This window comes from Hyla sarda, chromosome 11 (assembly GCF_029499605.1).
Source record: "Hyla sarda isolate aHylSar1 chromosome 11, aHylSar1.hap1, whole genome shotgun sequence".
NCBI classification, from domain to species: domain Eukaryota; kingdom Metazoa; phylum Chordata; class Amphibia; order Anura; family Hylidae; genus Hyla; species Hyla sarda.
Window position 1 is genome coordinate 28,990,135 of NC_079199.1, and position 24,736 is coordinate 29,014,870.

Below are 24,736 nucleotides of genomic sequence, written 5' to 3' on the forward strand. Positions count from 1 at the left end.
CTGTGTCAGAGTCTTTACTGTTCCCTCATGTCTCCTGTGTGTATCAGTCATTACTGTCCCCTCATCTTCCTCTGTGTCAGAGTCTTTACTGTTCCCTCATGTCTCCTGTGTGTATCAGTCATTACTGTCCCCTCATCTCCCCATGTATCACAGTGATTACTGTCCCCTTATCTCCTCCATGTCACAGTCATTACTATCCCCTCATTACTCCCCCATGTATCAGTTATTACTGTCCCCACATCTGCCCCATGTGTCACAATTTTTATAGTGTCCTTTCATCAAAGGACACTAAACAAAAAACAAAACAAAAACACAAGATGTCTTACTTCCCTCCACCTCCACTCCCATGTTGATCTCCTGTTCTGCCTCCAGTGTTCAGCATCCGATGTCTACGGTCGGCGCTCTATTGTCACATTGATTGCAACAGCCAATTAGAAGCCTTGCGTGAGGCTGGGTTCACATCACGCTTTCAGCCATACTGGACCGCATGCGGCTGGGGGGGGGGGGGGGAACTAAAACCTGGCGCTTCCGTATGCAATTCATTTCAATTCGTGGTCGACCAATGTTTTAGGTCCGGTGGGAAAATCGCATACGGGGCAAAAATGAGCCGACCGGAGTCAGCGTTTCACTCCGGTCGGCTCATTGAAATTAATTACATACGGGCGGCATACGGGAGCGCCAGGTTTTAGCTCCGCCCAGCCGTATGCGGTCCTGTATGGCTGAAAACGTGATGTGAACCCAGCCCGACACTGACGTCCACTGCTCCTATAACACCGGAGTGATGACCAAATACAGGATGGGGATCAGCGCAGGAACAGAGGCAGAGGTTAGTAAAACTTTTTCTGTTATTGTTTTTAAAAGGATTGACACTAAAGTGATTTGTCAAGCCCTGATTTACAGGCATGGCAAATTTCGACCCAAGGATTACATCGGGGGGGGGGGGTATTCTGAGAATACAAATTTTCAGTGATAATTTTGGTAAGATGGCACATATTTATTGCCACCTGGGCACCAGGTCTTTGCAGCTATGGTCCATCTAAAAGCAAAATCTTCTGAATCAATGTCAACACCTTAGTTGTGCTAGCATACAGGAATAAGAGAATAAGAATTTTTATTTTTTATTTATTTTTTAACAAATAATGCTTTTTAGCTTTGGACTTTCTTTAATTTAAAAAAAATGTAACCGGTTTAACCACCATACATTAGTATGAGAGATATACTGCAGTGTGAGCACTTTAATTCTGGGATGTCTCTGCAAAACTAGAAACTGCCCATGGACAAGAGCAGAATTGTTTCTGAAAAAGAAATCACTTATGTCTTTTATGAAACTTACTTGTTTTTCCAGTGTGCTGCCAGTATGCTAAGATCTATTCTCTATCTGAAATAGCGCCACTACAACATTGGACCCTCTTTATAAAATAGTTTTAGGCACAACACATCGGTATATCCCACATACCCCAATGATAACCTACCTGTAGTAGTTATTGCTGTTGCTCAGGTCTGCAATGTTAAATGAATCTACAAGCATAAAAATACATGTATTATGAAAAAGCAAACAAATATATTGTGATATTTAGATAATAAAGCCTCAAAGTCTTACAAGAGTCAGTTTATATATCAGACTTATAAGTTGCCTTTTCCAGTTAGTGCAGTATCATCGATGGGAATTACGTTTATAGCCAGTCCCCATACAGCTGTGAATTGTATATTGTTAAGTAACAATATATTTAATCAGGTGTCAGTGGTTAGTTTCAATTATAGAGTGCTTTGCTTTGGTTTCCCAGGACAGTACTTCTATCAATCACTCATAATACTGTGGCATTTAACCCCTTAACGACGCAGGACGTATATTTACGTCCTGCGCCGGCTCCCGCGATATGAAGCGGGATCGCGCCGCGATCCCGCATCATATCGCGTCGGTCCCGGCGCTAATCAACGGCCGGGACCCGCGGCTAATACCACACATCGCCGATCGCGGCGATGTGCGGTATTAACCCTTTAGAAGCGGCGGTCAAAGCTGACCGCCGCTTCTAAAGTGAAAGTGAAAGTGACCCGGCTGCTCAGTCGGGCTGTTCGGGACCGCCGCGGTGAAATCGCGGCATCCCGAACAGCTGATCGGACACCGGGAGGGCTCTTACCTGCCTCCCCGGTGTCCGATCGACGAATGACTGCTCCGTGCCTGAGATCCAGGCAGGAGCAGTCAAGCGCCGATAATGCTGATCACAGGCGTGTTAATGCACGCCAGTGATCAGCATTAGAGATCAGTGTGTGCAGTGTTATAGGTCCCTATGGGACCTATAACACTGCAAAAAAAATGTAAAAAAAAAAAAGTGTTAATAAAGGTCATTTAACCCCTTCCCTAATAAAAGTTTAAATCACCCCCCTTTTCCCATAAAAAAAATAAAACAGTGTAAAAAAAATAAGAAATAAACATATGTGGTATCGCCGCGTGCGTAAATGTCCGAACTATAAAAATATATCATTAATTAAGCCGTACGGTCAATGGCGTACGCGCAAAAAAATTCCAAAGTCCAAAAAAGCGTATTTTGGTCACTTTTTATATCATTAAAAAATGAATAAAAAGTGATCAAAAAGTCCGATCAAAACAAAAATCATACCGATAAAAACTTCAGATCACGGCGCAAAAAATGAGTCCTCATACCACCCCATACGTGGAAAAATAAAAAAGATGCAAACTTGGATCCCTATGAGGACCTGCTGATCTCCTACCATGGTTTCCACGAATGTCTATCCAGGTTGTTTTTTCCAAGATGTGTGACTTTTTAAGCACAGACTGGTAAATCCGCCATTCCTCTTCAAATTGGTCTGAGCCCATCTTGTCCTTTGTTTTTCCATCTGTGAGATCCCCTGAAATAAAACCAGAGAGTGTGTGATACTTGTAGCTTCCTGTAAGGTTGGGCGACATGGGGGCATTGCTGCATGACTAAATAAAAGACCCCATGGCATAGGGGTCACTGGCTTTGGAGTGACATATATACAAAAATAACTATAAAATTATAAAAAAAAAATATTTAACAACCAACAATAAAACATTGGTTTTCTTTAAGAATAGAAATCATAATCTCATAATATGGAAATGAAGCTTGTGGTTGCTGATTAAAACTAAAACAAACCTTACCTCAATGTATTCCTATCCTGATATACTGGCCCTCCAAAGCTCTATGGTTGATCGTCTGGGACCCCTCTTTCAGACATCAGATCATTCAGAGTTGCTATCAAACTTGTTCTCTGGAGGGGGTATTCTTGGGCCCTCTTTGTTTCCATCATGTACACTGGAGATGCTCTCAAAGGGGTACTCCACTGCCCCAGCCTTTGGAACATTTCGTTCCGAATGCTGGGTGCGGGCTGATGTCCCAGCCGCCCCTCAAGACGTCACGCCACGCCCCCTCAATGCAAGTCTATGGGAGGGGGCGTGGCGTCGGGGCATGACGTGACGTCACGAGTGGCGTGACCGTGACTTCACGAACCCTGCAGCCCACAACCAGCATTTGGAACGAAATGTCCTGAACGCTGGGGCAGTGGAGTACCCCTTTAAGGCTAAGATGTCTCCTCGCTGACTGGCTCTCATCCTGTTGCACTTCTTTTTAATTAACCTCCAGCTACAGCAGTTTTATTCCCCCCTCACTGCTGGAATTTCTGCGACTGACAATTGTGCCACTGAAATTGATCCGCGCAAAGAAATATCATGTTCATTCTTTGTGTGGAAGTCTGCGAGCCCTGCATTGCCGTCAATGGTGACAGCGCAGGCTGCACGGTATTTCGGTGGCGGACGCCAAATGGGATCTTCGCTTGCGGAATTCTGCGAGCGGAGATTCCATTCACATTACTGAATATGAGCTTGGTTTGGTTTGATAAGGAGGTGGTATTCTTAAAGGGGTACTCCGCTGCCTAGCGTTTGGAACAAACTGTTCTGAACGCTGGAGCTGGGAGCTCTTGACGTCATAGCCCCTCCCCCTCATGACGTGTCCCCTCAATGCAAGTCTATGGGAGGGGGCGTGACATCCGTCACGCCCCCTCCCATAGACTTGCATTGAGGGGGCGGGGTGTGACATGAGGGGGCGGGGCTACGATGTCACAAGCTGCCGGCTCCAGCGTTCGGAACAGTTTGTTCCAAACGCTGAGCAGCGGAGTACTCCTTTAAGTAGGTGATCTTTCAGAAAGGTAGATGGGTCCTGGAAAAAGCAAAGAATGTTTCATTGAATCTTTTCTTACCAGTTACAAGAACAAGTGAGGGGCCGATGATAGAAAGGCTTTCAGTGCAGAAGGATTCAAACTCCGATACCCGCAGAGGATCTAAGAACTTACTGACATGGATATCAGTCACCTGTGACATTGGAAAGAGATAAGACAAGTAAGACCACCAGTGTGACACGTCTCATCTGCACTTTCTTGGGGGGGGGTTCGTCTTTAGACAAACCATTGTTGTTAGAAGTTTTCCCTGACAATACACCGAGCAGTTAGGGCCATTCACACTGCTGATTTTTAAAGGTGGAATCCACAAGGAATGTCCATGCAGATTCCGCCTTGCGGCACACTTCCATTAACTACAAGGGGTTTTCCTCAAATCCTCTCTGAAGGTCAGATAGTGTTGCCATAAAAGTCCAAGGGGATCCGATAAAGCATACCTGCAATGCTATTTTCACATTTATTAAAAGGGGTTAAAAAGAAAAAAAAAAAAAAAAAGTTTCATTTATAAACTGGCTTCTGAAAGTTAAACAGATTTGTAAATTACTTCTATTTAAAAAAAAATCTTAATCCTTTCAGTACTTATGAGCTTCTAAAGTTGAGTTGTTCTTTCCTGTCTAAGTGCTCTCTGATGACACGTGTCTCGGGAACCGCCCAGTTTAGAAGCAAATCCCCATAGCAAACCTCTCCTACTCTGTGCAGTTCCTGAGACAAGCAGAGATGTCAGCAGAGAGCACTGTTGCCAGACAGAAAACAACAATTCAACTTCAGCAGCTGATAATTTTTGGAAGGATTAAGATTTTTTTTAATAGAAGTAATTTACTGATCTGTTTAACTTTCTGGAGCCAGTTGAGATATATATATATATATATATATTTAAAAAAAAAAAAAAGTTTCCCCCTGGAATACCCCTTTAAATGTGATCCTAGTAATGTCTTTGTTGTATGTTTTTCTTCCTTTCCTTACCTAGATCACAAGCCATGGCGGACTTGGCGGCTGGATATCCCCCGCTGTGTGCCTTCTAACACCCGTGGGTCACCTCATCTGCACTACTCTGGCTGAACCCCCCCCCTATCACTCTGCATTAAAAGGACTGAGCTTCCCACTCCACCTCCATAGCACCCATCTCCAGTGCGAACCAGAGACATAGAATCACATTACATTGGGTCTCTTACTGGAGACGGGGGCTATGGAGCAGGAAGCTCGGTCTCCTAATGCATAGTTATATGCAAAAGACAAAATGGGAGCTCAGTGAAGGTATTCCAGCATTAAATTCAAATGTAAACTGATTTATAACAATTCTGCACTATAGTCATTTTGATAAAAACACTGAAGTTACCCTTTAAAGGGTTACTATCATTTAAAATCGAATATACAAAAGAAATAGCAGATGGGGGCACTCACAAGGTGTGCAATGTTATCTAAGCCTGTTCTATGGCTCCTTATGGATCGTATATACAAATATGGCGGCCCGGGGTACTCACGTGAAATCTACTATCATTTAACAAAAAAATTGTTTTCATATGTTGCCCAGACATGTCAAAGGCTTTGAGTGTACTGTGTTTCACTCCTTAGACCCCCTGCGATCACTAGTTATAAGCCCGATGAGTTAATTGCAGCACATCGCTCACTCCCCAGCTTTCAATGAAATCTGACCTTTTAGCTATATATGTCAACGCAGCAAAAAAAGGTCAGATCTGGTGGCCAGCTGGCGAGTGGAGCGTGATGACTTCCCTGGCTTATAACTAGCGATCGCAGTGGGTCTCAAAAGTGAGACCTGGTGCGATCAAAACTTTCCAAATGTCTGTGCAACATGTCAAAAGTTTTTTTCTTGTACCCTTTAAGTGCATTTTGGAGCTTAACTTGGATCTTGCAGGGAAATCTGCAACAGTGGGATTTATTTACAGATCCTTACTTCTCCATTTAAAGCTCAAGTTTCCATCCTGCGAGATCTTTAGCCGCAGTATGGAGATGCAGGCCATGTTGGGCTGTACCACACTAAGCGAAGTTCCATGTACAACCCATCAAAGGTCTCCACACACTGGAGCTGAAGATCACGAGAACAGGGGTCAGGTGTCCGAGTAAACAGAGCAGCAGCTCACTGGCTTTACCCCTGCTACATTTACTCTATGGGGCTTCTAATTATTGCTGAGTAATAGACCCATAGACAGTGATTAGAGATGAGCGAACTTACAGTAAATTCGATTCGTCACGAACTTCTCGGCTCGGCAGTTGATGACTTTTCCTGCGTAAATTAGTTCAGCCTTCAGGTGCCCCGGTGGGCTGGAAAAGGTGGATACAGTCCTAGGAAAGAGTCTCCTAGGACTGTATCCACCTTTTCCAGCCCACCGAAGCACCTGAAAGCTGAACTAATTTATGCAGGAAAAGTCATCAACTGCCGAGCCGAGAAGTTCGTGACGAATCGAATTTACTGTAAGTTCGCTCATCTCTAACAGTGATTGGAGCCGTGATCTACTATGTACAATGCTGGTCTATTGACTGGGACAACATTTGACCTCTGTTCTTGTGATAGCCAGCTCCCCAGCGATCATCTCCCAGCATACCCAGACAGCCTTTTGCAAAATTACAGTTTTGCAACAGCTGGAGGCACACTGATTGGAAAACGCTGCCTTGTCCTGTGAAGGTATTGCAGCTCAGTTCCATCTCCTGCCTGTTTGCAACGGCCAGAATGGTAGTTACGCACTTTCCTACCTACCATTTGTTGCGTTCCCTATACCACAAAGGTTTAGGTAGGAGCACCGAGCAACGCCGGGTTCTCAGCCAGTTCCTGATAAAATTACAGAACATGGACTTTTAAAAACTAAAAGAAACCCCGAAGAAAATTATGTAAAGCTGTGTTTTTTTTATTTACTTTTTTAAAAAATTTTTTAAACCTGTGGCTCTGCAGTGGTTGCAAAACTACAACTCCCAGCATGCCCGGACAGCCAAAGGCTGTCCGGGCATGCTGGGAGTTGTAGTTTTCAACTGCTGCAGAGCCACAGGTTGGAAAGCACTGGTGTAAAGAATTAAAGGGAACGGTTAAATTCCTGTAAAAGAAAAAAAATAAATAATAATAGAGATGAGCAAACGTACAGTAAATTCAATTCGTCGTGAACTTCTCGGCTCGGCAGTTGATGACTTATCCTGCATGAATTAGTTCAGTTTTCAGGTGCTCCAGTGGGCTGGAAAAGGTGGATACAGTCCTAGGAAAGAGTCTCCTAGAAAGAGCACTTTTCCAGCCCACCGGAGCACCTGAAGGCTGAACTAATTTACGCAGGAAAAGCCATCAACTGCCGAGCCGAGAAGTTTGTGACGAATCGAATTTACTGTAAGTTCACTCATCTCTAATAATAATTTTTTAAAAAATTATATTTTACATATATATATATATATATATATATATATATAAAAGTACAACTAGCATCCAATAACATGGAACTATAGATTAAATGGGCCTATCTGGTTTAATTTCTTCAAAACAGCGCCACACCTGTCCTCAGGTTGTCTGTGGTATTACAATTTTGCTCTATTTGCTTCAGTGAAACTGAGCTGTAATACCACACACAACCTAAGTACAGGTGTGGCGCTGTTTCTTTCATCCTGGATAACAAGGAGAGCAGTTTTTATCTAATTTCACTTAGTATGACTCCCTATGTACCTGCACAGCCCAGAAAAGGTTGCGGAGATTCCGTCCGGGCACAGGGCCGCCTTCTGTAACATGCCTGGCACTCAGCTGTGCCCTTCGCCCCGTGCTGCTGTACTTGCCCAATATAAGCGCCAGGAGCAGCGCCACAAACAAGCCGGTGGCCACCTTCAGCATCCTGACATGACAGACAGCGAGCAACATGCCGGCCCCGCCCTACTCCGGGCACTCAATGGGCAGACTCGTCTCCTTCCGCAATCATCACTTCCGCCTTCGTCATTTCCGGCTCGTCATTGTAACCATAGAGAGGAAAGTTGTCCAGAAGCGCACGTCTAGTCTAGCCGATCTGTCAAACAGACAAACACCTATCGGAGGACCATAGGCTGCGTTCAGGAAAAAATTGATAAACGTATACCATAGAGATAACACAAGGGTAGACGGGCCATTCCTTGTCTACGTCCTTATGTTTATGGTGCAAAACACTGTAGCAGGACCAAAAGGTTATTCGCGTTCACTGAACAACTGACGTCGTAAACCACACCCTCGGCTGTCGTGCTGCTTAGCTCCGGGCTGTACGTCGTGTGTTGTTATGGGCCGGGAGGAGGAGGAGGTCTGCTGTCAGTGAAGATGGAGGAGGCTGAGGGAGAGCGAGAGGAGCGGGAGCCGAGCCGCCTGGTGAGGGGGCACATCATATACTTGGGGCCATGTTATCAGGATTGGGGACATGTTATCAGGATTGGGGACATGTCTGTGATGGGGGGAGAGGAGACATGTATGTGATGGGGGGAGAGGAGACATGTATGTGATGGGGGAGAGGAGATGCGTATGTGATGGGGGAGAGGAGACGCGTATGTGATGGGGGGAGAGGAGACGCGTATGTGATGGGGGGAGAGGAGACATGTATGTGATGGGGGAGAGGAGACGCGTATGTGATGGAGGAGAGGAGACGCGTATGTGATGGGGGAGAGGAGACGCGTATGTGATGGGGGGAGAGGAGACGCGTATGTGATGGGGGGAGAGGAGACGCGTATGTGATGGGGGGAGAGGAGACGCGTATGTGATGGGGGGAGAGGAGACGCGTATGTGATGGGGGGAGAGGAGACGCGTATGTGATGGGGGGAGAGGAGACGCGTATGTGATGGGGGGAGAGGAGACGCGTATGTGATGGGGGGAGAGGAGACGCGTATGTGATGGGGGGGAGAGGAGACGCGTATGTGATGGGGGGAGAGGAGACGCGTATGTGATGGGGGGAGAGGAGACGCGTATGTGATGGGGGGAGAGGAGACGCGTATGTGATGGGGGGAGAGGCGACGCGTATGTGATGGGGGGAGAGGCGACGCGTATGTGATGGGGGGAGAGGCGACGCGTATGTGATGGGGGGAGAGGCGACGCGTATGTGATGGGGGGAGAGGCGACGCGTATGTGATGGGGGGAGAGGCGACGCGTATGTGATGGGGGAGAGGAGACGCGTATGTGATGGGGGGGAGAGGAGACGCGTATGTGATGGGGGGAGAGGAGACGCGTATGTGATGGGGGAGAGGAGACGCGTATGTGATGGGGGGAGAGGAGACGCGTATGTGATGGGGGGAGAGGAGACGCGTATGTGATGGGGGGAGAGGAGACGCGTATGTGATGGGGGGAGAGGAGACGCGTATGTGATGGGGGGAGAGGAGACGCGTATGTGATGGGGGGAGAGGAGACGCGTATGTGATGGGGGGAGAGGAGACGCGTATGTGATGGGGGGAGAGGAGACGCGTATGTGATGGGGGGAGAGGAGACGCGTATGTGATGGGGGGAGAGGAGACGCGTATGTGATGGGGGAGAGGAGACGCGTATGTGATGGGGGGAGAGGAGACGCGTATGTGATGGGGGGAGAGGAGACGCGTATGTGATGGGGGAGAGGAGACGCGTATGTGATGGGGGAGAGGAGACGCGTATGTGATGGGGGGAGAGGAGACGCGTATGTGATGGGGGGAGAGGAGACGCGTATGTGATGGGGGGAGAGGAGACGCGTATGTGATGGGGGAGAGGAGACGCGTATGTGATGGGGGGAGAGGAGACGCGTATGTGATGGGGGGAGAGGAGACGCGTATGTGATGGGGGGAGAGGAGACGCGTATGTGATGGGGGGAGAGGAGACGCGTATGTGATGGGGGGAGAGGAGATGTGTATGTGATGGGGGGAGAGGAGACGCGTATGTGATGGGGGGAGAGGAGACGCGTATGTGATGGGGGAGAGGAGACGTGTATGTGATGGTGACAGGGATATAGGGGGAGATTTATCAAAAACCTGTGCAAAGGAAAAGTTGCCCATAGCAACCAATCAGCTCGCTTTATTTTTATTTTTAATAAAGCCTCTGTAAAATGAAAGAAGCGATCTGATTGGTTGCTATGGGCGACTGGGCAACATTTCCTTTGCACAGGTTTTGATAAATCTCCCCCACAATGTCTATGATGATTTTAGTATATTTGCCCCTATAACTACTTTGTATATTTTCACTGATGACATTGAGCATTATTTCTTCTGTATCCATTGGTTTTAATCCTAGAGGATTGATATTTAGTTGGTGAATTATATGTATTGCAGATATGTATTTCATATACAGTATCCAAGCAGATGGAAATCCCTTCAGAGTGTTACTTTACTCCAGTGCAGCCCCGCACACGTTTCATCCATTACAATACTAATGTGAATGGACAATCCCTATATCCGGACACAGGCTTCTGTATACCTGTATACCTGTATACCGTGCTGGCATCCTGCTTATTCTGTGTAGAAGATTCCTCTCCCTTGTGTTCTGCAGACAATATCATCTTCCCTTTGGCTTCTTATTTGTTTACATTGTGAATATTTCATTTTAGAGACAGCCGGCAGCAGATGAACTATTAAAGGGCCACACAACCACAAATAGAGATTTCTATGAACTAACTGTGTCTGTCTAAATTTGATCATTACGGCAGCAAGACTCTAATACTGTGGTCTCCAAACTGTGGACCTCCAGCTGTTTCAAAACTACAAGTCCCAGCATGCCTTGGTGTTGTAGTTGTGCAACATCTGTTTTAAAATATGCTGCGCGTTGTAGTTTTGCAACAGCTAGAGGTCCACAGTTTGGAGACCACTACACTAATCTGTGTAATAGGGATGTCCCAATACTGATCATTTTTGCACGTTTTTAATGTCATGTGACAGCAGAGGCAGCTCTAGACTTTATGAAGCCTTTGGCAAAACCTGAACATGAGGCCTTCACTGACATAAATAAGATATGACCCCAGTAGTTAGGTAGGGAATCCCCCTATTAGGCATAGAAGTCCCCATTAGTTAAAGGGGTACTCCGGAGCAAGACATTTTTATCCAATCAACTGGTGCCAGAAAGTTAAACAGATTTGTAAATTACTTCTATTTAAAAATCCTAATCCTTCCAGTACTTATCAGCTGCTGTATGCTCCACAGGAAGTTCTTTTCTTTTTGAATTTCCTTTCTATCTGACCACAGTGCTCTCTGCAGACACCTCTGTCCATTTAAGGAACTGTCCAGAGTAGGAGCAAATCCTCATAGCAAACCTCTCCTGCTCTGGACAGTTCCTGACATGGACATTGGTGTCAGCAGAGAGCACTGTGGACAGAGAGAAAATACATTTAAAAATAAACTAACTTCCTCTGTATTATACAGCAGCTAATAAGTACTGGAAGGATTAAGATTTTTTAATAGAAGTCATTTACAAATCTGTTTAACTTTCTGGGACCAGTTGATTTAGAATTTTTTTTTTCCAGTGGAGTACACCTTTAAGTAGGGAATCCTATTATGAGGTAGAAACCCCCAGTAGGTAGGTACGGAATCCTTCCTATGAGGTAGAAGGCCCCAAAACATAGTTAGGTAGGGAACCCCCTATTAGGTAGAAGCCCCCGATAAATAGGAAATCCTTACTTTTTTAGTAGAAACACTTATGATATGTGTAGGGTATTGAATCCTCCTATAAGGTTGAAGCCCCTAGTAGTTAGGTGATCAGGTAGGTAGAGAACCTCCTACAAGTCCCCTCAAAAAGAAAATAATAAAAATCTCATCTTTCCACAACTCCTGCGCTGAGGCCTCTACATCCTTCACGGAGTGGTGCAGGAAAAGCCTTGTGACAAAATGACATAATGGCGCGGCAGGGCCTGCACCACTAAGGATAATGGAGCGAATTATGAAGACGTCTCAGCACGTATGGAAGGTTAGAGGGATTTTTTTTTTTTAATGGTCTGCAGGTATCAGGATGGCTGTCGGGTCATTTGCAGATTTCTGTTGCAGATCTACAACAGAGTTTCTGAGCGGAATTGCACTCTGAAATTCCAATGCAGCAGCCTCCCATTTTTTTTCTTGAGATTCTGCTGCACTGTGCCCACTGCAAAATTTCAGCGGAAGAAATTAAAATTCTGTTGAAAATGCATTTCTGAGCAGTCCTAGCACTGATTTGTCGGCGCCTGCTGCACACAGAGTGTCAATTCTGGGTGGATAATTTTCCATGTGGATAAACCCTGAACCTGTTCATTCTTTCGGTGGATCTGCTCAGAAATGCATTTCAATGCACCGTCAATGGTGATGACGCATATCTGAGCCGGTCCTAGCGCCGACTGATTCAGTCTGTACTGCTGTGCACAAAAAGTCCACAGAGAATTGTTGTGGTTGGACATTCCATAGTGCTAACCCAGTTAAAAATTCTTTCATGCATGCCCTCAAATCAGTGTTTCTTAACCTGGGTGCCTCCAAACTGCAACTTCCAGCATGCCTGGACAGTCTTAAAGGGGTGCTTTGGTGGAAAATAATCTTTTTTAAATCAACTGGTGCCAGAAAGTTAAACAGATTTGTAAATTACTTCTATTAAAAAAAATCTTAATCCTTCCAGTACTTATTAGATGCTGTATACTACAGAGGAAGTAATTTATTTTCTGCCTGACCACAGTGCTCTCTGCTGACACCTTCTCTGGACAGTTCCTGACATGGACAGAGGTGTCAGCAGAGAGCACTATGGTCGGACAGAAAATAACTACTCAACTTCCTTCCTGTAGTATGCAGCAGCTGATAAGTACTGGATAGATAATTTTTTTTTAATAGAAGTAATTTACATATCTGTTAAACTTTCTGGAGCCAGTTGATATGACAAAAACTGTTTTCTACTGGAGTACCCCTTTAAAGGAAAACTTGAAAACCTTTTTTTATTTTTTTTTATTTTTATTTTTTTAAATCAACTGGTGCCAGAAAGTTAAACAGATTTGTTAATTACTTATATTTAAACATCTTAATCCTTCCAGTACTTATCAGCTGCTGTATGCTCTTTGCTGACACCTCTTTTTATTTCGGGAACTGTCCAGAGCAGGAGAAAATCCCCGTAGCAAACCTCTTCTGCTCTAGACAGTTCCTGACATGGACAGATGTGTCAGCAGAGAGCACTGTGGTCAGACAGAAAGGAAAAAAATTTCCTCTGTAGTATACAGCAGCTGATAAGTACTGGAAGGATTAATATTTTTTTAATAGAAGTAATTTACAAATCTGTTTTAAAGGGGTTATCCAGTAAAAAACTTTATATATATATATATATATATATATATATATATATATATATATATATCACAACTGGCTCCAGAAAGTTAAACATATTTGTAAATTACTTCTATTAAAAAATCTTAATCCTTTCAGTATTTATGAGCTGTTGAAGTTGAGTTGTTCTTTTCTGTCTCTCTGATGACACCTGTCTCGGGAACTGTCCAGAGTAGAAGCAAATCCCCATAGCAAACCTCTTCTACTCTGCGCAGTTCCCAAGACAAGCAGAGATGTCAGCAGAGAGCACTGTTGCCAGACAGAAAAGAACAACTCAACTTCAGCAGCTGATAATTATTGGAAGGATTAAGATTTTTTTTATAGAAGTAAATTTACAAGTCTGTTTAACTTTCTGGAGCCAGTTGATATATATAAAAGAAGTTTTTTCCTGGAATACCCCTCTAAGTTCACTGTAAAGGGGTAATCCAATAAATGCACAAATAAACATGCAGTAGTTTTTATCATCTTGTAGTGTATTCTCTTTTGTTACAGCTTCATAGAGCTAAAAAAAACGGGATAACCTGTAAGTTTCCGCCTCTGTCATTGATGTTTGGCGCAGGCCTGGTTTATGCTGCAGGTGCATTACCAATTCTTACTTGGCACAGAGCAGAACTTCATGATAACAGGAGATCTGACAGAGACCAGGGAGCCAGATGTCACATCTATGGAAACCGTGCGGGGGGGGGGAACTTATAATGATGCAGCGAGGGGAACAGATAATGTTATTACCAATCAGATATTGTCCAGGCCTGGGGCATGCTGGTTTACATACACCAGTGGTCTTCAACCTGCGGACCTCCAGATGTTGCAAAACTACAACTCTCAGCATGCCCGGACAGATCCCATTGATGTCAATGAGATTTTTTTACAATCCTTTGTCATCCTTTTGCACCTGTTTGGTTTCTATTCCGTTTTTTTTTTTTTTTTTTTTGTTACAGGAGTATTACAGGAGTATTTTTTTCCCTGTCAAAAAAACAAAGAAAAAGAGAAACAAATGTAATAAATTCAACATTGAAGGTCTATGAAAAACGGATGAGCCTTGGATATAGATGGATGAAAAAAGAATGTCAATTTCTGTCTTGTCGGTAGTCGGTTTAAACACTATCATTTTAAGGCTATGTTTACAAAACCATCATAGCTTTTATCCTTAAAGGGGTAGTCCAGTGCTGAAAAATGTATCCCCTATCCTTAGATCGCGGGGGGGGGGGGGGGGGGGGGGCCCCTGCGATCTCCTGTATGGGGCCCCGGCTTGCTGGCCAGATAACGGGTGTTGACCACCGCACGAAGCGGCGTCTGACACGCCCCCTTAATACAGCGCTATGGCAGAGCCGGAGATTGCTGAAGGCAGCGCTCCGGCTCTGGCATAGAGTTGTATTGAGGGGGTGTGTCAGCCACCGCTTCGTACGATGGTCAAAATGCCCCCTTCCCATGGGCTGCCTGGGCCCCATAGAGGAGATTGTGGGGGCCCCCAGCGGTCGGACCCCCACGTGATGTGAAAATTATCCCCTATCCTTAAGATAGGGGATAAGTTTTTCAGCACTGGATATCTACTTTAATGCTTTCAGTGAGATCCCAGTATTCTGAGGCCGTGTGCACACACAGTTTTTGGGACATAAAATGGACAAAAAACAAATACACTACTATCTGCAGCATTATAGAGCACCATGCATTAATAAAGCTCCAGCCATTTATAGTCCTAGAGACATGTCAGAAGTTCAGACCAGAGTGTTCAAACCCCAACGATTGCTTGAATGAGTGGAGAGCAGGGAGCTCCTTGCTGTGTCTGTGAGTCTAGGACTGTTCGGGCCTGTACACACTACTAAAAATTATTGTGGATTTCACTTATAACAGCCTCCTCTAAAATATGCATTTAAAGGGGTATTCCGGCCAAAGACAACTTATCCCCTATCCAAAGGATAGGGGATAAGATGTCTGGTCGCGGGGGTCCCAGCAGTCTCCGTGCAGCACCCACATTCTATGCAGGGCTACTGCTCTAGTCTCGGAAACCTCTTTGTTTCCAGGACTGGAGAAGTCACGCCCCCTCCCTTAGACATCAATGAAGGGGGCGTGGTGTGACGACATGAGGGGGCGTGACGTGATGTCACGTCTCCATTCTCGGAAACAAATAGGTTTCCGAGAATGGAGCAGACAACTTATCCCCTATCCCTTGGATAGGGCATAAGATATCTTTGGCAGGAATACCCCTTTAATGTCCGCAGCAAGCTGATCACAAATTGCCCCCCATGCTGGGACCACCAGTGATAAACTGTAATCTGTAGGAAACCTGTCGGTAGGTGTTAAATCTCCCTGCAGCGCCACCACAGGAAAAAGTAAGGATTACATAGTGTCTGTAATGCAGAACAAGGCAGGTCCTCCAGAGTAAACGATACAATGGTTTTAGGTCTGTGCTGACCATGACAGGGTGCGGCCATGGACTACCCAGAAATCCGTAAAGGAAATGCTCTAATATCAACCAGTTGGTAGTTGGAGAATCCGATTGAATTGCTAGAACTCTCTGTAGTTCATCACTTCCTACGATCCTATGTCACATTCCTTTTGCTTTGAAGATGAAAGTCCAGGTCAGGAAGCACTTAGATTTACTCTGACATCCTGCTTATTCTCCCTCGGACAATGCAATGAAGCTCACTATAAAGGGAATCTGTCAGCTGTATTTGCTGCTAGGAGCTGTTAGGGTAGAAAAGTTAACTGTACCTTTCCTGGAGCTAATGGTGGTTGCCAAACTTACAAAATTGCTTATTTATTTCTCAGCCAAGTGTCAAGGAGGCGGGGTCAGGCCTCTCTTCTTGCTTGCCTCCACCTCTCAGTCTCTCCTTGACTGATGTACAGGGCTCTGTGGGGCCAATGAAGGAGAGGCTGTTGGGTAACTGTGAGAAAGGAGGCGTGCCAGACTGTGACACTTGAGCAGCTCGGCTCCACCTCCTTGTCACTTGGCTGAGAAAAAAAAAAGGTGATTGGAATTCCGTGCAGAGATTTTGTCAAGTCAACGTACCCTTAACGCTAATAGGCATCAACCTGTCAGGTCATGTGTCTCTTGCTCTGACAGACAATAATACTTTTAAATACCACATCCGTAATAACTTCTTTTGTACAACACAGGGCAGGAAGTTGTAATAGAGTTTTTATTGGTGGGTGTCTGAACTCTGGGGCCCCCATTGATCATGAGGAAAGGAGGGGGGGGGGTTGCTTGTCCTCCATTTGAATTGAGACGTCTGCTTTGAGTACAGCACTGTACTATCTTCATCATGTCCATCGCATTAAATAAAGCAGCATTGTACATGTCCATCTGCTGCCCCATTGAAATAGGGGACCCATGACCCCACCCCCGCCCCCACCGCTATTGTTATTAATAAGGGTGGGTTCACACCACGATTTTTCTATACAGTTTTTGGATCCGTTTTTTTTTTTTAAACTTATGCAACTGTACAGAAAACCGTGCCCATAGACTTTCCATTCAAAACCGTATGCACCATATTGTATACGGTTGTCTCCGTTTTTCACACCACGCGGTTTTTTCATTTTCTTTTCTGTACAGAAAACCGTGGCCTACCAGGGTTTTTTGTCCGGGTGAAAAACCGTATTGACCTGTATACGTTTTTTTTTTTAACATGGCAATCAATGGGAACCATACAGAACTGTAGGTGTGTGTACGGTTCCATCCAGTTTTTACCATATGGTTTTTGACTTTGCACAGTTTTTTTCTTGGAATTTCAATCAAACAAGTGAAACTTTATTCATAATGAAGTGAACAGTTCAAAACGTATGTTTTTTCTCTTAAAAAACGGATTTAATCTGACATCATTTTTCAAACCGTATACGGTTTTTAACCGTTTACAGATAAAACTTTGTACACACATTTTGATACAGTTTAGTCAGGTTTTGAGAAATCCGTTTTTTTTTTTAAATCAAAAACCTGATAGAAAACTGTATTGCAAAAACGTGGTGTGAACCCACCCTAATATTGGTCCCAACAGTTTGACCCCCTTCCTACCAATCAGGATGTTGTAATCAGATAGATGGTGAGGGTTAGTGGCGGTAAAACCCCTTCAACTCAAACTGCTTTACTCTTATGGTACAGTGATCAACCAGGTAATGCAGTTGTACCCATAAAGAGGGAAAGGGAACTGACCCTGCAACAATGGCCATGATCACAAAACTCCAGACCAAGTTGTTATCAACATAGGGAGGGAACATTCTTTGTCACCCCACTACATAAGGTAGTGTTTCCCAACCAGGGTGCCTCCAGCTGTTGCAAAGCTACAACTCCCAGCATGCCCGGACAGCCAACGGCTGTCCGGGCATGCTGAGAGTTGTAGATTTGCAACAGCTGGAGACACCCTGGTTGGGAAACGCTGGTATGAGGGAACCTGTGGAAGCCAGAAGGTTGTAAAGGTTTTTTTAGTTTGACATTTGCATACTATCCTTATAGGCTTTCTCCTCTTTTTCAAGTTGTCTTACATGCATTATATAAACTTTAGGGTTGATGCTCTTCACTATGGGATAAAAGAGAAACAATCCGATTACCCTCCACGGCATTGCCTGTCATCACCACACCATCGCCTATTTTCCAGTGCCGAAAGCCCCCCAGTGGTCGTACCCCCTAGATCAAAGCTTATCCTTTTTTTCTTCGGGGTACTCCACTGGAAAACATTTATTATTATTTTTTTTTATCAACTGGCTCCAGAAAGTTAAACAGATTTGTAAATTACTTCTATTAAAAAATCTTAATCCTTCCAGTACTTATCAGCTGCTGTATACTCCAGAGGAAGTTCTTTTATTTTTGAATTTCCTTTCTGCCTGACCACAGTGCTCTCTCTGCTGACACCTTTGTCCAGGTCAGGAACTGTCCAAAGTAGCAGCAAATCCCCATAGAAAACCTATCCTGCTCTGGACAGTTCCTATAATGGACAGAGGTGTCAGCAGAGAGCACTGTGGTTAGACAGAAAGGAAATTCAAAAAGAAAAGAACTTCCTGTGGATCATAACAGCAGCTGATAAGTATTGGAAGGATTATATTTTTTTTAATAGAAGTAATTTACAAATCTGTTTAACTTTTAGGCACCAGTTGTTGTTTTCCAGTGGAGCACTCCTTTAAAGGGTTATTCCAATCTCATGAAGAGGGGTGAATATTGACGCCTGGGGCCCTCACCAATCCAAATAATGAAAGTTACTTAGTATTGCAGCCCTTTCACAGTTTTTAAACTATTTGAAATGGGTAAGGCTGGGTTCACACTACGTTTTCTCCCATACGGGAGTGCATACGGCAGGGGGGAGCTAAAACCTCGCGCTCCCGTATGCCTTCGTATGCGCTCCCGTATGTCATTCATTTCAATGAGCCGGCCGGAGTGAAACGTTCGGTCCGGTCGGCTCATTTTTGCGCCGTATGCGCTTTTACAACCGGACCTAAAACTGTGGTCAACCACGGTTTTAGGTCCGGTTGTAAAAGCGCATACGGCGCAAAAATGAGCCGACCGGACCGAACGTTTCAATCCGGCCGGCTCATTGAAATGAATGACATACGGGAGCGCATACGGTGACATACGGGAGTGCGAGGTTTTAGCTCCCCCCTGCCGTATGCGCTCCCGTATGGGAGAAAACGTAGTGTGAACCCACCCTCAGAGTCCAAAGGTAGGGCTCCAAACATGTTGAGTTTAGATTTGGATTTCTCTTCTGTTACAACCACAGTGCTCTCTGCTGACCTCTGCTGTCCATTTTAGGAACTGTCCAGAGCAGGAGAAAATCCCCATAGCAAACATATGCTGCTCTGGACAGTTCCTAAAATGGACAGCAGAGGTCAGCAGAGAGCACTGTGGTCGTGACAGAAGAGAATTCCAAAAAGTAAAGCATTTCCTCTGTAGTATACAACCCCTAAATAGTACTGGAAGGATTAAGATTTTTTTTTTATAGAAGTAATTTATGAATCTGTTTAACTTTCTGACACCAGTTGATTTAAAGTGTTTAATTGTGTTTTGAGTCCACAATCTCTGTGCAGACCATGTAGTCTGATCCTGCAGTAACACTACCTGTCATCTTTCCTATAATTCTGGCATATGTTTATTTGGTACACTAGGTTCATAAGATATAGGGAAACACAAAGAAAGACACATGCCAGCAGGATCTGACAACACAGCTTTTATGTGTAGTCTGTAACTATGGAAACCTATAGGTCTAAAAAGTAGGTTTAGACTTAAAACTAGGGATCGACCGATTATCGGTATGGCCGATATTATCGTCCGATAATCACGATTTTGGGCATTATCAGTATCGCACCCCCCACGGTAGTGCTGGGCGGTATACCGGTATGAACCGGAGACCGTTTTTTTTTCTCCCACGCTTTACCGGTCGGGCCCCTCCCCCACCCTCCGAGTCAATAAAAAAAATTTACCCGTTATGGGGGTGGTTCGGGCCATCCATCCTTCCTGTAGTGTCCGGCGGCATTCCGGGTGGAGGGGGAACCGGTCCGGGCTGTCCTTCTCCGGGGTCCTCTTCTCCACTCTGGGCAGGCTCCGGCCTAGTACGCTGCATAGACGCCGTGACGTCAGGTGCATCGCTGCGCACGGCGTCACTGCGCAGCGGCGTCTATGCTGCGTTACTAGGCCGAAGCCTGCCCGGAGTGGAGAAGAGGACCCCGGAGAAGAAGTACAGCCCAGACCGGTTCACCCTCTACCCGGAATGCCGCCGGACACTACAGGAAGGATGGATGGCCCAGACCACCCTTACCGGTAGGGGGAGAGAAGTGGGTGGCGGCGGCGGCCTATGGCACCACAAAAGCCACTGCAGTGCATTGATTTAAAGCGCCCGCTTTAAATCCATGACCTGCAGCGGTGTCGAGGGGGGATAAATAGCCCATAACTTATACCGGAATATCGGTATAAGTTATCGGCTATCGGCCCTAACCTCCACCGATTATCGGTATCGGCCCTAAAAAAAACTATATTGGTCTATCCCTACTTAAAACAATGGGAGACTTTTAATTTGGGTTTTGTGAAGTTCCCTCAACATTTTTTATTAATTCAGGTGCCTTGTAGCTATAAATATGGACATTCGTGGCAAAATACAATCCGTGAAGAGTCACATTTTTTCTTAATAAGTTTATTTATTTTTATTTTTTTTAATGTCCTTGCGTTCTTTTTGTTTGTGAAATCCAGGCAGAGGGTGAACTTTCTGTGTCGTTTGGCTTTTCTCCAAAACCTGCTTTCTCACGCCCTACATAGCTCTTCCTTAGTACATATTTGTGCAGAATTCATGTAGCCTCAAGTAAAACCACTATCTGTAAGTAAAGGGAATTTCTGATGTCTGAAGACCAGAAACCTTTCCTCATTCCAGCTTAGATATAAAACGAGGGGAACATTTCAGGTAGTTTCTCAGCTGGTCTTAAAGAGTAAAAGAGATATAAAATAAAAAAAGGTTTTATGGGGCTTTTTGACATTTAATGTATTTGATGCGCAGGATTTGTAACTGCAGATTAGAAGCTGTGCTCAGTCATTTAGTTTACATTGAAATCTGCAGCAGAAAATCCTGCGCATCAAATCCTGCGCATCCAATCCTGCGCATCCAATCTGTGTACGTGTGAACGTACCCTTAAAGTGAACGTGTAACCTTTTTATTTTTTTCAATAAACAAAATCATTCTCTCAAGATAAAGCATTACATTTATGTATTTAGTTGTAGGACAATGTAGTTTTAAGGTTTTTTATTAATAAAGTGTGTACTGGGGGCAGCCATTACTGTAGCCTCTTTGTGGTGTGTCACTTAACAGCATCTACACAGTTGCTTTATGGCAGGCATAGGAAAGTTAAAGGAGTAGTCCAGTGGTGAACAACTTATCCCCTATCCTAAGGATAGGGGATAAGTTGCAGATCGTGGGGGGGTCCGACCGCTGGGGCCCCCCCGCGATCTCCTGTACCTCCTCATGGATTTGTAAGGATAGGCTATCAAAGTTAAAGCGTTACAACAATTTCCAGAACCTTTTGACTTGTCATAGAAACCTCGAAAGTTTTGATTGGTCGGATCCTGGGTTTACCGACACCTACCGATTGCTAGAACAAGCCCTGAGAAGCACTAAGATGAGCATTTCTCTTCGTGGCTTTCTGCGGGGAGGGCTTAGTACATAATGGCCCTCATTTACTATTCTTAACCCGACCTCTTTTGTCGTTTTTTTTGGCGCATCTTTGCCTGCGCCATGTCGCAGACATCGTGCGCCAGTCTGCGACACTATGCGACATTTTTTCCCGACGGACCCGATGTGGATTCTCCCAAACCCGAAAAAGGGGCGTTACCCGACATTTCTGAGCTTTCCCACGTATTTATTAAGGTTTCCAACCCGAATTTGTTGAATTGTTGTGGATTTTTTCCCGACAGCTCAGAGGAGTTGGAAACCAAAACCAACAAAAGCCACGTGCGACAAACAGGATGCGACATAATAATAAATACCAGGGAAAAAAGCAGTCGGGTAAGAAAGCAACATAGACTTACAACCCGATTTTCTTAGTAAATGAGGGCCAATCTGTCTTTTACAGCAAGACGGGGAGAGAATGAACTGGTAGGAATGCTTTAAGGTTATGGAAATCTCCTTTAGTTATTCAGAGGTCGGTACTAATAATGAACATGTTCTCAAGTCGATGTTTCTCTTTTCAACAGTTGTTGGACAATACAGCGGATTTTGCCTCGACCTTTCACCAACTTTTGGCGAATTATGTCCCCAGTTTATACACAAATGGCTTCCATCCCCAAGTGGAGAATCAGGAGCAGTTATTTCAGGGAGGTATCCTGACACCCATAGAATGGTACCTGTTTGGAGAAGACCCCAATGCCTTCATGGAGAAACTACGTGAGAGTGAAGCGCCTCCTCTATGCGGGAAGGTGTTTCACGGCGGAGAGACCACCTACTCTTGCAGGTATGTTTCACTTTATGGCTCTGTTTTTTAAGGGGAACCCGTCACATTGGAAATGCAGTTCGATCTGTAGACATTATTTTATAGAGCAAGAGGAGCTGGGCAGAGGGATCTACATATATGGGGAAAAAGATTCAGGATAACTAGTAAATTATTCACCTAAAAAAGTGTGTCTCAACTATTGTGCCTCAAGCTTTGTAAAACTACAACTCCCAGCATGCACGGACAGCCAATGGCTGTCCGTGCATGCTGGGAATTGTAGTTTTACAACAGCCGGAGGCACCCTGCTTGGGAAACACTGATATATGGACTCACTCAGCAGCTGACATTTGGGCCACTTGTCTTTTTATTTGGGGAACAGGCCGTGAATGTTTTAATCTAGTGAAACCCCTGGCTGTCAGCATATTACAGAATTCAAAGTCACATATATTGTAAAGTCCTGCACTGCCCGTAACTCTGTTACATACCACATCCCCCCTGCGCCACGAGAGAAAAGAAAGAAAAAAAAACAATAAGAAAAGTAGATATATTTACAGAAAAATATAATGGTGGTCCTTGAAGTGAAGCTCCATAAAAGTTTATGAACTCCTGGTCTTGTGCTGCGATCTTAAGAGGCTCCTAGCACTGATGCTGTAAATTCATGAACGCTTGCTCTTGGCAGCCTTGCGCTCCTCCAGGAAAAGTGACAGGCCGGGAGCGAGCACAGCAGAACGCTAATCCCATCCGCAGCTTTGTCCATCAGCCATCTCTTTTCCATGACTCGTGGGCAAGCTGATGCTGCTGCGGGACTAGTCAGTGTCCCAGGAGGTATGGGGACCCCTAGTGATGCAATTTTCAAAGACAGCTTTCTTTAATAAAATGTGTTTGTTATTTTTAAAAAGAATTATTAAATTTTTGTTTTGGTGCTTAGCGGAGGGGTACACGGGTATGCAAGGACGACGTGGTCGGCCCCCACGAGCGTGCTTAGCGGAGGGGGTATGTGGGGTTATGTGGAGGTAGCCTGGTCAACCCACATGAGCGTGCTTAACAGAGGGGTATGCGGAGGCAGCGTGGTCAACCCACCACGAGTCGCACAACCAATAAGAATCATTCTCAGGCACCATGTGTGAGCTAGATGAACTTGGCACGTGTGAGCTAGATGAACTTTGACCTCTGTGGAAACAGTTTGAACTGAGTCAATTTGTTAAAACTAGTTTTCTCTACTTTTAACCAGTTTCAATTGACATACGGTTTTTGTTTAGCAGTAAATTCTAGTTTGTACGAAGGCATTCAGTAAGTATTCTAGTTCGTAAGAAGGCCTTTAGTAAAAACTGGTATTTCAACAAATGCGTTCAGTAAAAACTGGTTTTAACTAGGAAAAAACAGTCAATTCTAGTTTTCACAAAGGCATTCAGTCAAAACTAGTTTTCACTGGGGAAGGGCAGTCAATGCTAGCAGTCAATTCTAGTTTTCACAAAGGCATTTTCACAAAACTAGTTTTCACTGGGGAACAGAAGTCAATACTAGTTTTTACAAAGGTGTTTAGTCAAAACTAGTTTTTGCTTGGGAAAACCAGTTTTAACTAAAAACTAGTTTTAACTGTAACATATACAGTCATGGCCGTAAATGTTGGCACCCCTGAAATTTTTCATGAAAATAAAATATTCCTCACAGAAAAGGATTGCAGTAACACATGTTTTGCTATACACATGTTTATTCCCTTTGTGTGTATTGGAACTAAACCAAAAAGGGAGGAAAAAAAAGCTAATTGGACATAATGTCACCAAACTCAAAAAATGGGATGGACAAAATGATTGGCACCCTTTCAAAATTGTGTAAAAATAAGATTGTTTCAAGCATGTGATGCTCCTTTAAACTCACCTGGGGCAAGTAACAGGTGTGGGCAATAGAAAAATCACATCTGAAAGAAGATAAAAAGGAGAGAAGTTCACTTAGTCTTTGCATTATGTGTCTGTGTGTGCCACACTAAGCTTGGACAACATAAAGAGGAGAAGAGAACTGTCTGAAATATATCAACAATCTCAAGGTTACAAGTCCATCTCCAGAGATCTGGATTTCCCTTTGTCCAACATTATCAAGAAGTTTGCAACTCATGGCACTGTAGCTAATCTCCCTGGGCGTGGACGGAAGAGAAAAATTGATGAAAGGTGTCAACACAGGATAGTCCGAATGGTGGATAAGCAGCCCCAAACAAGTTCCAAACATGTATATATTATACCAGCGCTTCCTAACACACTAGATTAGCTGCCAGGTATTTTATATGGGTCCCTGTAAAACCATAAATAGGGTAAAGTGAACCACTATAAATAAATAAATACCAGCGCTTGGATAAATAGAAAATGTATAATTTATTAATACAGGACTTTAAAAATGGAATATTCCCTTGATTAGCTGCAGGCGAGAT

The 24,736-nt window shown here is 44.4% G+C and overlaps 2 protein-coding genes across 3 annotated transcripts in view; one reads left to right on the forward strand and one right to left on the reverse strand.

Moving 5' to 3' along the window:
• The window catches only part of TMEM62 (transmembrane protein 62), a 35,381-nt gene extending 27,312 nt beyond the window's left edge, over positions 1–8,069 (reverse strand). The window contains exons 1-4 of the mRNA XM_056547127.1: positions 7,865–8,069; positions 4,234–4,345; positions 2,731–2,868; positions 1,473–1,518 (exon numbers count right to left, since the gene is read on the reverse strand). Of these exons, the coding sequence (XP_056403102.1) occupies positions 1,473–1,518; positions 2,731–2,868; positions 4,234–4,345; positions 7,865–8,053 (485 nt within the window). The 5' untranslated portion in view covers positions 8,054–8,069. The remainder of the gene's footprint in view (positions 1–1,472; positions 1,519–2,730; positions 2,869–4,233; positions 4,346–7,864) is intronic.
• A 114-nt stretch (positions 8,070–8,183) lies between these two features.
• Positions 8,184–24,736, forward strand: part of UBR1 (ubiquitin protein ligase E3 component n-recognin 1) — a 117,380-nt gene continuing 100,827 nt past the window's right edge. Inside the window, exons 1-2 of one of the 2 annotated variants that reach the window (XM_056547108.1) lie at positions 8,184–8,524; positions 22,079–22,335. In XM_056547108.1, the coding sequence (XP_056403083.1) occupies positions 8,477–8,524; positions 22,079–22,335 (305 nt within the window). In that variant the 5' untranslated portion in view covers positions 8,184–8,476. The remainder of the gene's footprint in view (positions 8,525–22,078; positions 22,336–24,736) is intronic. The other variant, XM_056547109.1, reaches the window with a different exon arrangement.